Source organism: Strongylocentrotus purpuratus, unplaced genomic scaffold (assembly GCF_000002235.5).
Source record: "Strongylocentrotus purpuratus isolate Spur 01 unplaced genomic scaffold, Spur_5.0 spur5_scaffold_10, whole genome shotgun sequence".
Lineage (NCBI taxonomy): Eukaryota > Metazoa > Echinodermata > Echinoidea > Camarodonta > Strongylocentrotidae > Strongylocentrotus > Strongylocentrotus purpuratus.
In genome coordinates this window covers 13,639,956-13,654,548 of record NW_022145595.1, presented here as the reverse complement: position 1 = coordinate 13,654,548, position 14,593 = coordinate 13,639,956, and the positions used below count along the sequence as shown (strand labels likewise).

General features: G+C 35.8%; 1 protein-coding gene across 1 annotated transcript in view; it reads right to left on the bottom strand.

The window, feature by feature from the left end:
• Positions 1-598: 598 nt before the first annotated feature.
• LOC582509 (pituitary homeobox x) overlaps positions 599-14,593 on the bottom strand; it is a 39,015-nt gene continuing 25,020 nt past the window's right edge. Inside the window, exon 3 of the mRNA XM_782456.5 lies at positions 599-1,150. Within this exon, the coding sequence (XP_787549.2) occupies positions 605-1,150 (546 nt within the window). The 3' untranslated portion in view covers positions 599-604. The remainder of the gene's footprint in view (positions 1,151-14,593) is intronic.

Below are 14,593 nucleotides of genomic sequence, written 5' to 3'. Positions count from 1 at the left end.
AGTGAAAGTAATCCTATTAGTAGGAATATATCATAAGTATGTCTATATGTGAGATGTTTGTAGGATGCCCCTTCACTAACCACTACGGCCTTTACATCTATTTATATATTTCTCGAAAAATATTACAATTTCATCTAGTTTTAACCTGATGTATATCATTTACTTAATTTAGACTTTCTTTTTAAATTTACTCTTCATTAAAATAACAACTAGCCCATGGACTACCCCGGACAACTCTCCCCGAATAAGAAATCGTTTATTTGCTGTTGTCATGGTTATACTAATAGAATAACGCAAAAACTACAGTTCTAGAAAACCTGTATTGCCAGAGATATAGTAATAAGCTGGCAACCACAATACTTTTTATGAGAGAAACATAAATATTGACAAATGTTTGAATCTCCTTCGGGTTGTCATGACAACCAAATGATGACCTTCCGGCAACTATCGTAATACCCACGATGCAATAGTTTTAATCTCCACAGCGGCCTACGGAAGGCAACGTAGTTCTCGCAAGCCATACTTGGGAGCCGATCATAACATTGTGAGAGGATGGGTAAAGCATTAGATAAGTAGTGGGGTTAAAATGATTCTGCTATTTTATCTACATCGTTCCGTTCAAACCGGAGTATTGGCATGCCGAGAGAGACGAACTCTGGGGTACCGGGTAACTGACTCCAGTCATGTTCTCGCAGTGCTGCTTAGCCTTCAGTCGTAGCGATGCTATGCTGTTTGAGCAAGGCTCTCTGTACACGTACGCCGGTGCACCCGGCGCCGAGGCGTATGGGTAACCGGGCGCCCCAGCAGCGGCGGCGGCGGCGTTATTTAAAGAGTTCAGTTGCTGTCCGACGCCGTTGACGGGCGTCGCGGCGGAGAAGGTCGAGCTTATAGTTGTCGGCGGGTTGAAGCACATCGGTTGACTCGTCATCGACAAAGGATTGACCGTGTTCAGCGACCACGCGAAGCTCTTCGAGCCGAGTGGGTTGGCTGTTTTCGCTGCTGCCCAGTTGTTGTAGGAGTAGCCTGAGTAAAGACCATCGTCGAAAGGTTGCATGAGACCGTTGAAACCCGCACCAAGACCGTTCTTTAACTCATTCATTTGATTCCGCTCTCGTTTCCTCCATTTTGCTCGCCGGTTCTTGAACCAAATCTGTGTTAGAAGATATAACAAAATTGGAACAAATATTATAACAATTGCCAAGGCTTTTTTCACAGCACTCATTTCATGTCCCTCAGTCTCACCATAAAAGTAATTGAGCAAGAGAGGAACTTACTCTATTTTTCAAAGTCAATGATTATACATTTTTAGTGTTAACAATATGTTATTAGGTCCTACAGGGAGTAGGACTAACAATAATCGATCTAGTGAGATTAGTGTGTCTATATCTTGCAGAGATCGGGCACAGGCATGCCAGACAAACGATGACGAATGAATATGTAATTTCTTATCCAAATTAGTTTTATGTCTTATGATACGCGTGTCGTAGATAAAAATAAGTGTTTTAAACATTTACATTTAAATGTAATTTGACCAGGTAATTTTATATAACGAAATCACATCTCAAGTTCGCCCTACTAATTCACCAATATCCCATCTACTGCTTTGTTTATTTATGTTTATCAGTTATGTTCTGCAGCTATTAAATGTCAGTCTGTCATCTAGTTGATATTCCAACTCCTATACATATCAATGTTAATCATGCATGCTTGAAGACAGGATTTAACATCGTATCAAACCTGCCAAAGAAAATGTCTTTAACAAATTACTTGTCAACATTTAGGGACGCCGTAAACACGCTTCTCGGTATGACATTAAACGTGCCTACTCCTTCGTTCTACCAATGTTATTATTATCCCAGTATATAAACAGCTATTTACACTTCAAGATTTTTCTTCAGTTTTTGCACATGTCAAAAGAAGCCTTGCTGTGATTTGTTAGATATGTTTTTCCGTGTCAGTATCAGCATAAGTGTACGTTACTTTTTGACATAATGTAATGAAGTTAATTTGCACAACAAACAATAAGAAAAACAGAAATTTGAGTACTGTAGAGCATTGCTGACCTCAGTGTGTAAGATGAAACATATTGTTTTAATTGGTAACTATTAATGCAGATTATCGAAAATCAGTTATTTTTTTAGAAATCCACGCTAAAACATACATAATGTAATAGTGGAATTCGCTTGAAGAAAAAAATGTTAGTGATAATAAATCCTCTTTTTAAACGGATTCAGCTGTTTTACAGGCCTGATTTTCTCTTCAAACATTAAAGTAATTACTTTTGACTATGCCCCCTAAACTGTGAATTTACACTCATGTACATTTCAGGGAAATGAAACTCTACTGAATGTTTCCAAATGATTGCGTGCGTGGAGAAAATACATATCATCCCCAGCGTGACGTTTGATAGGAATGCTCTGATAAAGTTCATATATGTCCAATTTTTCGTCGATCTCATTGCTCTTGCGCTCGCTATATTATTGCGATATAACCGACTCCAGCATACATCAAACATTCCGACAATGACAACAAAAATAGGAGGGGGGAAATTGGAAAGGGTATATGAGGAGAACATGAAGTGATCAATCAGAGAAGGATTAAGGGAACAAAATGGAGTGTCCTAATCTTGACAACTCAATTAGAGAGACTTCGTGAGCTGTAGAAGAAATATTACCATTCACATGATGTACTCGACAGAAGAGGGAATGAGGTAGGGGCAAATAATGCCCCCCCCCCCCTCCCCTCTTCGGTTGATCGAGGGAGGGAACAATATTTTGTATTTGTCATTTTGTTTATAACGTATTGCCTTCTCAAAATATATTCATATATGTTTTTAATGTTAATTTAAAGAAAACCTATGCTCATTTTTATATACAGTATTTTTGTTTATAATATATTCCGTTCTCAAAATATATTCACATATGTTTTAATGTTAATGTAAAAATACCTATGCTCATTTTTATCACGGGTATTTTTGTTTATAATATATTGGGTTCTCAAAATATATTCACATATGTTTTTAATATAAATGTAAAAATACCTATGCTCACTTTTATCACTGCTATTGATGTAAACGCGGACCCCTCTACTGCATGACTGCTTACACCAACACAATAATGAATAAATAAATTGAATATTCATTTCGTGATTATGAACAAGAATATTTAAGTAATGAATGAACAAACTTACTGTTTGATATTATCGAGAGAAAAAAAGACAGCATATTGGCATATTTTTTGTATTCAATTCTTGGTTCTTCATTTGAGTTGCCACGAGTATGTTCTCGTAGCATGGCCAGTGATTGATTTGGTATAAAAAAAAATATTTAAAAAAACGAGAAGCCTCGCTAATATTTTGTTTATAATGTAGCATTTTTTGTTTTTATTTATCTTGAAATGGAAGCATATAATTATATATCATCACAATCATTATCATAATCATCCTTTCGTTTTCACTTCTTGAATTGGGATATTATTTACTACAATGTTGGTCCTTTTAAAATAAATATAAAACAAGCAAACAAAAATGATTCAGTTAACAATTAAATCATTCATACCCAAAACAATTTGTGTAATTTTTAAAGTAAATGTTAAAATTGATTTCGTCCCGATTTAATTTTTTTGAGAATGTGACATATCAAAGCTGTCATGTAAAAGTATCCAGCATAGGCCTAATTCAATCAGTCCACCTTTCATGGTGTAGTCACAATAAACACATCTAATTTCCAACGGGTATGAATCATTTATTTATTAGCTGTACATCACGCGATACAATTCCCTTTGTTGAAGTTTTGAGCATGATTTTGCACTATATCATCTACCATGCATGTGTGACCCAAAACTCAAAATATCAACAGCAATATAAACCTTAATTGCGTGTAGTACAGACAGCTTCAAGGGCCATTCCATAAATAACAAGCATATCATTTTCCCCTGGGTGTCTCTCTCGCCAAATAGAAGAAAAAAATATCCGCTGAAATTATGAAATATGATATGATTTTCCAGTTACACCACGAATCCCGAAGGCGCCTAGCCTACGTAACCACGTTATGCTATTAGAGCAAAGGGATTTAAACGAGTAATTGCCTCTGTCCGCGCGGCCCGAATCTCCCCGCGTGGGTTTTGTAGTGTTTTGGCCACATTCCCCCAATAACTCTTTGGACCGGCTTGAGCACTCGCCAGCGAGTTATGAAGTCATGATAATAATATACCGCTTTTCTTGCGCCAAAGGGAAAAGTTATATTGTTTAATCTCTGTTGGTACTGACCGTTGATTTAGTTCATTAGGATTTGTTCCCCTTCCATTGTTGTGTTTCATTTTGAAGGCAAGCAGCACGAACTGGAACGCTATCAGCACATTTTAGTGATGCCGCATGATGTCAATATCTCATTAACTTTAAAAGAACAAAGTCATGTTTTGTTTCTATAGATACACACTATAAAATCAATTCTACAGCTGCGGTTTGTGTGCAAACATTTGTAATTTCAGAAAGTTTTGTTTTTCTTCGGAAAACTCTATAACCATTTTGTACCACAACGGAGTTTCATTAAATTTTGTTTTTTCATTATTTTTGCAAGGAAACAAAAATCAAATTATTTTTTGCTGATCGTGTATTCAACTTGTGAATTGTTCAACCATTATAAAGCCGAACAAGCCACACAAAACATATCTTACCACCTATTTGATTTTACTTAATTGTTTGAAGTAGAGTATCTTAATAGTTACAACAAATCAGAACATAATTGTAGAATACATCAAATGTTATCGAATGTTCATTTAATATAAAGATACGCAACTATTGAAGTTAAACTATAAACTATTTCAGAGATTTAATTAACATCTCAATCGTAATTGTTGTTGTGTTGCTTACTTAAAGGTATACAGTGAATGATATAGAGCTTTTTGAATAATATCATGCAATGTCCTGGATAAATTTAGAATTTAAAATATTTTCTTGTAAATTGGCCACAAAAAAACACCTTATAAATGACATACATGTAAGTGTGCCCCGTTGACTCTCTGCGTGACCCACAAAATCTTCGAAAAACATCAAATAACGATTAAATTACATCGCCCTCTCCCACTCTCCCCTTCGCAAATTTGTAGTCCCACTTAATACCCAAGATCCTGAGTTCTTTAACCTCTAGTCCAGGAAGTGCAGGCTCGTTCTAAAGCTATGGATGCTTGAAAACGGAAGCAGTAGATAATACAAGTGAACTAGCACGTTTCTTGTTGAAATAGACCGTCTTTTTTTTCCAAAAATAGACGCAATAGATAGAAAGAGCCAGAGCTAGAGCCGAGAAACAACATTTGGAAATAGATGTGTCATGCGAACTAAATTATGTATATGACGGCGGTTTACATATGCATAGCAAATTCTTATGAGTATACGCTGAACTCATGTAAATCGTAATGATTTCATTTTAGTGCGGTTTTTATTGGCATTTTTTAACATCGTGATTACTGTGTAAGCTTTACTCTATATCCTAGTAATCGAAATAGTAGTTACTAGTGATATCGGTTATATCTTATCAATCCTTACATCTTAGTTTGGGCTTTTAGATTTACAGTACCTCCTCCTCATAATATTCATATATTTTGTGAAAAGCTTAAATAAACTAGAGCGAAACAAATTGCATTAAACCTAAATCATAGCACTCTAATACCCCACCAACTGTTTACAAGTAAACTTTACAAAAAGCGTACTGGTTTTTTATTGAAAGAGAAGAGATTGAAGAAAGATAGGACTGTCAATAACATAACCCCACCAGAACCTACATATCTTATGTCATAGCAATGTATTATTGATTGTATGCTTTTCGGGAGCAGTTTATGTTTACGGCAGAATGGCAGAATTTTAAAAATATCATGAATAAACCAATCCACCCCTCCCCTTCATAGAAAGTAGTAGATGAAGAAATCTATAAACAAAATAAATTATTGAAATAAAGTTGTTTCTGTGATGACCATCTTGACCTCGAGTTCATGATCATTGTAACTCTCATCAGAAACAATTCGCGATTACTCTATTGTTTCAGAGCGTGAGAAAAATAGATATTTTGTTCCTGTTTTACCGGGGGACCTTGGGCCTAGAGACAAAAAATAGAGAGGAAGTTTTCGACAGGAAAGGTAAGATTTAGAGGTGATGACAGAGTGGAAGGAAGATGGTGCCAGTCGATTTCTTATTCGTCGTCTTCTTCACATTACTTCTTTTCCTTGATCGAAATACAAAAAGACAAGACAATCAGGTATTCTCTGTATTCAATGTTTTATTTATTTCCTATACATCGTTATTTTTTGTTTCTACTATGTACTCCAAACACACTTCTTTTTCTTGATCGAAATACAAATCGACAATCAGGTATTACTATTTTCTGTATTCAATGTATGTTTTGTTTCCTATGCATCATTATTTTTTGTTTTTACTATGTACACCAAACATATTACTTTTTTTTCTTGATCGAAATACAAACAGACAAGACAATCAGGTATGTGCTGTATTCAATGTTTTATTTATTTCCTATGCATCGTTACTTTTTGTTGTACTATGTGCACTAATGTATCTCTGAGGAGAGAAATGTGAAAGTATTCTGTTTTATTTGAGTTAAAGAACGACTTAATTTCATTGAATTGTAAAAAATATTTTGTTTGACTCAATAAAATAGCCTATGGAGGGCTAAAACGTTGGAAGAAATGTTTTACCTGTGCTCCAAATCTGTTATTGTGACTACGAATAGCGATGCCTGATTGCCTGTTTCTTATTTTTTGTTTTTAAGCGAAGTATCGTAATCTATGGTGTATCCAGACGAGCAGAAACAGGGGGTGTGCTTATGCAGCCCCGCCTGTCAGAGACTAAAAGTAATTTAAATTGGCTTTTCTTTCTTGGCCCTTCAAGCGAAGGTTTATCCTCAGCCCGTCCCTATTATGTTTACGTTCACGATTTTGTTAACAAATCACCCACACGTCTGAGCTTCATAATCTTTTCTTTATTTATTTATACGATGATTAGCATGGTAGTTCGAGTAGTACATGATCATAACAATATACAATAATATATATTTAAAAAAACAATACCAGAACAGCTGATATAATTTAATGACAACACAAACAAGTTGCTCGGTGATCCTTAATTAGTGAAGAACTGAACTGAAGGTTGGCAATTTTATTTTGTTTTTTGTTTGTTTGTTTGTTTAATGTACAAGAATGTCAGCTTACATACCATTGATAATAGACTGATCCATAACTGGACTTGAGTTGAACTATTGCTGTTATATGACTCACAATGTAACAAATCTAAGGAAACTGTCTTCTAAGTTCTTATTTTTTCTAGTCTTTTATGTATAGAATGTGCACGTGTCACAGCATCATCAGTATCTAAACTCCCTTTTCTTCCCCCTAAAAAGGACTCTCGGAAAGTGTTAAGCCTTCTTTAAAGAAAAAACAAGAAAAGGGATAGAACAAGAAGAATATGTCGCGTTAATCTGTCAACATGATGCCTTGGGCGGTATTGAGCATGCGCAGAAAACGGAAGCGTATCCCAGAAAGCCCCGCACGGCTTTCATTATCGCCCGTTCTGCTTCGTTTCACCTGGAATAAAGAGAATGCTTAACATTCAAGCACTTTTGGGCTGTTTTGCCAACATTGTTTCTGTCCTTTTCATTCTTTATCAGCCTTTTAGCGCTTCAAGCTATGTTTCTCTGTCTGAAAACTATTATACGTTGACGAGGGTCAATTCCCTGTAGCCCCTTAAAGCGTGTGACGAAAAATTATTGAGAATGATAATAAAATTATAGTTCATGATACTGAGGAGTTCAAGTTTTCTGGATCTAGTTATCTCATTTTAAACAATCTATCAGTCACAACCTTTCATTGATCAATACCTTAATTTCAATGAAATTATTTTAAAGAGAAGATTGATTTTTGTTGAAGGCGATAAATCAATTGTGAACTTTCTTATGATGTCAGTTTTGGAAATATATCAAAGACAAAATGTCTACTGAAAAGAACTGCTCTTGAGATTTCCTTAGATGGACAATATGTCAAGGAAAAGCTGCACATTTTAGACTCAATATTTGGATCCAAATCCCATATACCCGTTTCTGTGTGCATAAATTTGTGGAAAAAATATCCCAGTCTTACCAAAACGATATAATGGCTTGAGAATTTGTTTTAAAGATTCATATGATGGCCTTATAAGATCCGTATTTGAATTATGTTCTCTTAGGATTTGCTTATTACCCCTTAATTGATATGAGTAGGCAACTAAGCAGCCTCTTGTGTAGGTATTATGCTAGTTCAATTCAAACCATCCCTCGGTCTCAAAGCCTGTTAAACTAACTACGTTGTTAAACCTGATTATGCACAAAGGCCTATTAAAATCCAGTGATGCGTTTAAATTTTAATAGTACTCGGGGTTATGAGTATAGTGTTACTGAAATCGAAGCTTTCTCAAACATATACCTCAATAAAACTAAAAATTGCATGTAGGCAAGCGAAATGGGCTTTCAAAAATCGATCAAAATCATTAATAATAATGGGGTGATTAATATAATAGTTGATAAAACTGTTGCATCTTGAAGGTGTCATGTTGCTTGCACTGGAATAGATTCAAATAGCATCGAGAAATAGAAATCTCAGTCATATAATTTTGTAAAATAAGAATAAATAACAATTTTCGAATCTTAGCCTATCAAGAAAGAGGCAGAATGAAATTGTGAGTACAACTCAGAAATTGTAAAACTTTAAATTTTAACTCTAAAATACCCTGAAAATAGAGTGCGTTAATCTGTTCATTCATTATCAATTTATGATATTTTACTTTATATCCACAACTTCTTTTCCTTTCCCATAAGTTTTTTTCCCATGCCGTTTCACAAAATTAAGACACAACAGCATCAATTTAATATTTTTCTTGTTTTCATTCCGCCGTGACAAATCACATTTCTCTTTTGGGAAACGAACCGGACAACCCGTATCAGATGATACGCTGCTGAATTTTTTTGTCAGCTATTTGCAAGTTTTATTCCTGCATGTCAGATCAAATTCCTGGTCAACAGTGACAATTCTCTCTCCAATCTTGTCAAAACACTTGTAAAAATCCAGCCCCTTCGTTTCTTCTCTCATTGAAGTCGACTTACAATTTCCTCGGGTCCTATATACTCGATATGATTTTCCCCTCTCTCTCTCCCGCGCGTCCATGCCAATTTTCCCTCCTGATCTCGCCATAACATTTGAAACCAATTTCATGTTCACTGGGGCATAATTCTTGCTCCAGGCCCACTTTCACAATGGAGATCTAAAAATGAAACGGAGCATTCGCCTCAAGTTTTTTGTCTGTCTCCAATTTTGCTCTTATTTTTAATTCTCTCTCTCTCTTATGTCCATTAAGTTTCTGAATTTAGAGGTATTTTATTCGTTTTGAAGTAATTGAGTTGAGTAATGATGCATGTAGAACACAAATATTTTACAATAGATTGTTAAAAATCTCTACTTGTGTGTTGACTAAAAAAATATCATTTGGGCAAGGACGTAAAACTTATCAAGTAGTCTCAAAAAATATTGTTTTTAAAAAGAATTTTGAAAAATCAACCATCGTGTACGCCTTAACAGCGGTACTATTCCTATACGATCAGAGATATCACCATAATTAGAAGACTCGTGAAGAAGGAATGCTATTCATCTTGGCTAAAGATTCAGACACAATGCGTCTGCCAATCTGAGAAAAATAAAGACACTTTTAAGCAGTTATCCTACGTATTCTTCCATATGCGATTAGTTATGATGAAAACGTTCTTAAATCATATTGTTTTACATCTATCTGCTGAGCACTCTCTTTATCGTCCAACCTCAAAGTCGGAGACATTATGACCCTTTGTATAGTGTATGTTAAATATGATCTGACATGCATTACTCTGTAAAGTGGCAGTGACTTTGGAGGGTGGAAATCATTAAACATGAACATGAGTAACATGGTGTGCCCTTTCAATCTATTTTCACTCTCGTCTATATCCCCTCAAACTTTTTTCTTCGACCCCCCCCCCTCTCTCACTCTCTCTCTCTTCCTCTTTCTCTCCTTCTCTCTCTCTTTGTTCTTTCTCCCCCCCCCCTCTCTCTCTCTCTCTCGCCCGCACTCCTCCCTCTCACTCTCCCTCTCAATCCTTTTCTTTCTGGATCATGAAATACAACATTCTATCAGAAATTATCTTCGTCTCCGGAGAAGATAAATTACCAATCGTGAAAAACCATTTATATATTGTTTAATTAAGCAAACTTTACTCATTTTAGTAGATAGCCTTTATTGCAATTGAACCCGTTATATTTTCAAATTTAGGTCTTATCTTTAGGAATCGTTTACTCTTAACAGACTTTGCAAAATTTGAAAGGGAAAGGCTTTCATACTTTTCACTCCTAGTGTCTCACTACAGTAACACATTTTCTTACTCTAAGCCAGAAAAGGCCCTATGGTATATTCAACTCGAGAACTGACAGGGCTTAAAGTGAAGCCACATGTTCAAATCTGGAAGTGCTTCAAAAAAGGAGCGCCCTTAACCCCTCCTCCAAGAGCACTACGCCCTCCTCCTCTTAAATTGTTTCGTTCTGAAAAGGACTTCGTGGTGCCAGGCTACGGTTGAGTGAGAAGGAATAGCTTGCGGTGCAATGCGAACAGGATGGGCGGTTGCGCGGCCAATTTGCGGAGCGCGGTATCTAACGCGATCGGTGTTACGAATTTCCTCTCTGTCCCAGTTTGAAAGAATACACGCTTTCCTCTCTCAAATTCCACCTTACCATGTCGACTTGTTCAACAATCTTCCACATTCCAATGACTGTATGTCATCAACACCTTGTCTATCTCTTACCTCCCCACCTTCTCCCCTTTGCTCTATCCATTTAAAGGAGAATTTATCATGGCATACGTTTATAGTAATTTGTATTTTGTATAAGACCGTATAAATGAAGGAAGCATAGTGAATAAAGGTATTACGAAAACCCCATAAGAAAGCAATCATTTTTAAATCTTAAATTTTTAAATCTTAAATTTTTAAAGTTGTGATAGATTGAACACAAATTGGCAACTCCGTGATTATCCGCTTTGTAGCTCTCCAATTTGTTACAACCCCCCCCCCCCCCTATTTTTGCAAACTATGAATTGTATAAATATAATTCCTTACTTTTCTTGAAGTAAAAGTAATGGGGTTTTGAATGATACATTGATTTACACTAATCCATACAGGCTTTACTAGCCAGAATTGCTTTTAAAATGTCCTGTCAAAATCCATTTGTGCCAGATATTGATAAAATTGTGAAAAAATTAGGATCAAACACGATCATGACCGAACCTGACACGAAGGAAACGCAAGCTATTTTAAACCGAAATAGAAGTTGTTTTTCATTTTTGTAATAGTGAGGGTAAAATTAATGCCAAACTCTTTTTAAAATACGATTATCGTCGATGATGAGAGTCAATATGGCATTATGTGTATTTACATGTAAATAGATGAGCTCTTGTTATGAACAATGATTTGTGCACTTTTCAGAACTGCACCTTTTTAAAAGAACAAAGCGGAGAGTCGGGTGATATTTCGACAAGAATCAGAATAAGAGACGTACACTTAAGACTGTGGTAAAGGGGGAATACATGGTATAATGGGCACACAAGGCAAAGAATAAATATGTGCCGTACTCTACGCACACGAAAAAAGAGTATTATCATGTTTTATTTATAATAATATATGTACATACATGTCCTAGCACAAATCTTCGATACATTTGCCGTTTCTTGTTTAATATTGTACACCTCTAAAAGTGAATTGCATATCAATTTCCTCTTATCATATTTTCCTCATACTTCCAAAGATGTTAAATAAACTAGAACCTCATAATTGAATTGAGAAGAAAAAAATCAAACAATAAATTGTTTGTTCTTCTTTTTTTTCTTCTAATGAAGTCAAGCCAATGCAACCCACCATTTATCTTTATCGTAATATACTTTGCGTACACGTCTAGCGTCTATATTCATAAGTTCTATATGCGTGCAAGTTTCATAATTATTTCGCGTACGTCACGTTGACCCGTTAATCCCTAATAGGTGAACACATGGAAAACACATTACCACAAGGATTAGATCCAGCAGGCCAAGTTCTACGCGGGTTAACATGGGATTAGGAGCCCGGCCAATCAGCGACCTGGAAATCGCGTCACGTGTCACAAAATATTTTGACAGACGACGGGCCTTGAACATGGCTGTCGACATGGAGAGGGACAGAGAGAGAGAGAGAGAGAGAGATGCAACAAAAAGAAAATGGAAATATTGACAACATCTTGTTTGACGTGCACGATATATGCTGACATGTTTATTACTAAATAGGAAGAAAGCGAAATGGCAAAAATAAGCAAAGTATGTGATCTTTTATCTTTGCGTGCGTGTGTAACAGAAAGAAAAGGAGAAAAGGAGATGGAGCTGGATAAAGAGAGTACAAAATTACTAGAATCTTGAAGATTTGATGTCTTAGAGTAAGGGCGTAGATGTACGGATATGGAAATAAGGAGGAGATGGGGGAGGTTCGAGAAGCGCCTTGAACACTGTCTTTACGTAATGGTAATTAGTGCTATGAAGATACAACATTATATTACATTATATTATAATGTAAACTAGTATTATTTTTATCAGATGGAGATAGAAAATACATAGTCAGGTATACACTCAAATGAATGAATGTATACTCATATCAACCGGACCATACATACAAATAACAAAATGATGGAAGGAAAAACTTATACCTAAATCATAATGTATAAACGGTCAAACTGACTGACGCAAATACTGCTATTTAAAGCCGCTGATCATATTTATTTATTTATTTTAACTGAATGCAAACGTTACAGCTAATCTTGAGCTCTAGTATGATATGGCAGTAGATGGGTTGTTTGAACCAGTGAAATAAAAACAAACCCACAACAACTTACTGGGAATCATCTTCGATAAAAACCCAAAACTCAAAAACTAATTTACACATAATTATAGCGACCTGTGTTTAAATAAATACACATGGTGTCGGGCCTACTTCCCCGGATTTCCTTATCTTTCTATGCTCATAACTTAGCCACTATACATTTTCTATCAAAATTGTTAGGCACACGTGAATGATTTCTAATCTTGAATATTCAGTGTAAGTTTCGTGGGATTCTGTAAAATTACGTTTTCAATATTTACCAGAACTAAAGTATATCTTCAATTCAAAGTATAAACTACAATCTACAAGTAGAGCAACGAGAAACAGGACACTACACTGAAAAAGACAAATGAACATGAATACAGTAAAACACACACAAAGAGACAGACATATGATATGAGAAGTCTATGAGACAGACAAAGGGTATTGACAATGGAGAGTATAGACACGAGCAGAAAATGCTATAACCAGATGGATTTACTTCATCTGATCTTGTCAAATAAAGTCGGCAGGAAAAACAGAAAACATATCGTTAAAAAATGAATAATACATTCTAAAATGAAAGCAACAAAACTTTCAACTATCACTTATTATGGGACTACATTCAGATCCAGGCTTCTTCTTTTAATTGTGTACAAAGGGCACTAAGCCAAAGGTCGTCTGCTTTTTTGTCTACTCGTTTTCGGTTTCGGAAATGAAACTAAAATCAGAGGAGGAATTTATTCGCAAAAAAATAGATCTACATAGTTTGTTTAACCTCGTCATATTTAGTTTCTATATTTTCAGAAAAAAATAAAAAGAATTAAGGAGAATTAAAAAGGAAACAAAATTCTTATAACCTTTGAGCGACGAAGACAAAATTTTAGAGATAACAATACCAAAGGGAAGAGAAAATATAAAGAGAAGACGAAGCAGGGTAGAAACAAAAAAGATTCTTAACGTAGCTTATGGATCTTTTTATTTTAAATAAAAGGAAGCAAGAGTGTGTATAAAGAGTGACGTAAATCAAGCTAATGCGCTCGTATAAAATAATCACAAAATGGGAAATATGGTAGACAAATATTTCTCATCAACAAAGTAACGCAAGCTGTACTTTCAGCAATTCACTTCACACGACAACAAAACAAATCATGGTACTCAAAATCAAACGAGTGGGACTGAAGAAAAATCAACATGGACGTCCCACTGGTGATAATTTTGAGCTCATATCGGCACACATGAAAGGGAAAGAGTCGGAACACTTCAGTAGAAAACCCATGTCATCGTCCCCTTTCCCCTGACATGATCGGAAAGCATGTGGTGTTTTGGCCCCGAGGGGGGTGTAATACAAAGACAGCGCAGGGGGTGTACAGGTGTGGTTCTGATGATAGAATGGGCGATTGGGAGGGGCTGTGGCCGGGAGAAAGGTGTGAAGGTTTGAGTTTTCGTTCGCAGGTGACGACGAACGCTAATTGAAAAAGGTGGACGTGTGTGACGTCCTGGGACCATGCATTGGAAATAAAACCGTATATAAGCCCCCCCCCCCCCCACACACACACACACACACACACCCACACACACACACACATATGTGCTTTGTAAAGAGCAAATTTTAACAATTTTGAATTGTTTCAAAGCTTTTGACGGCCTTATAACAAAACATTA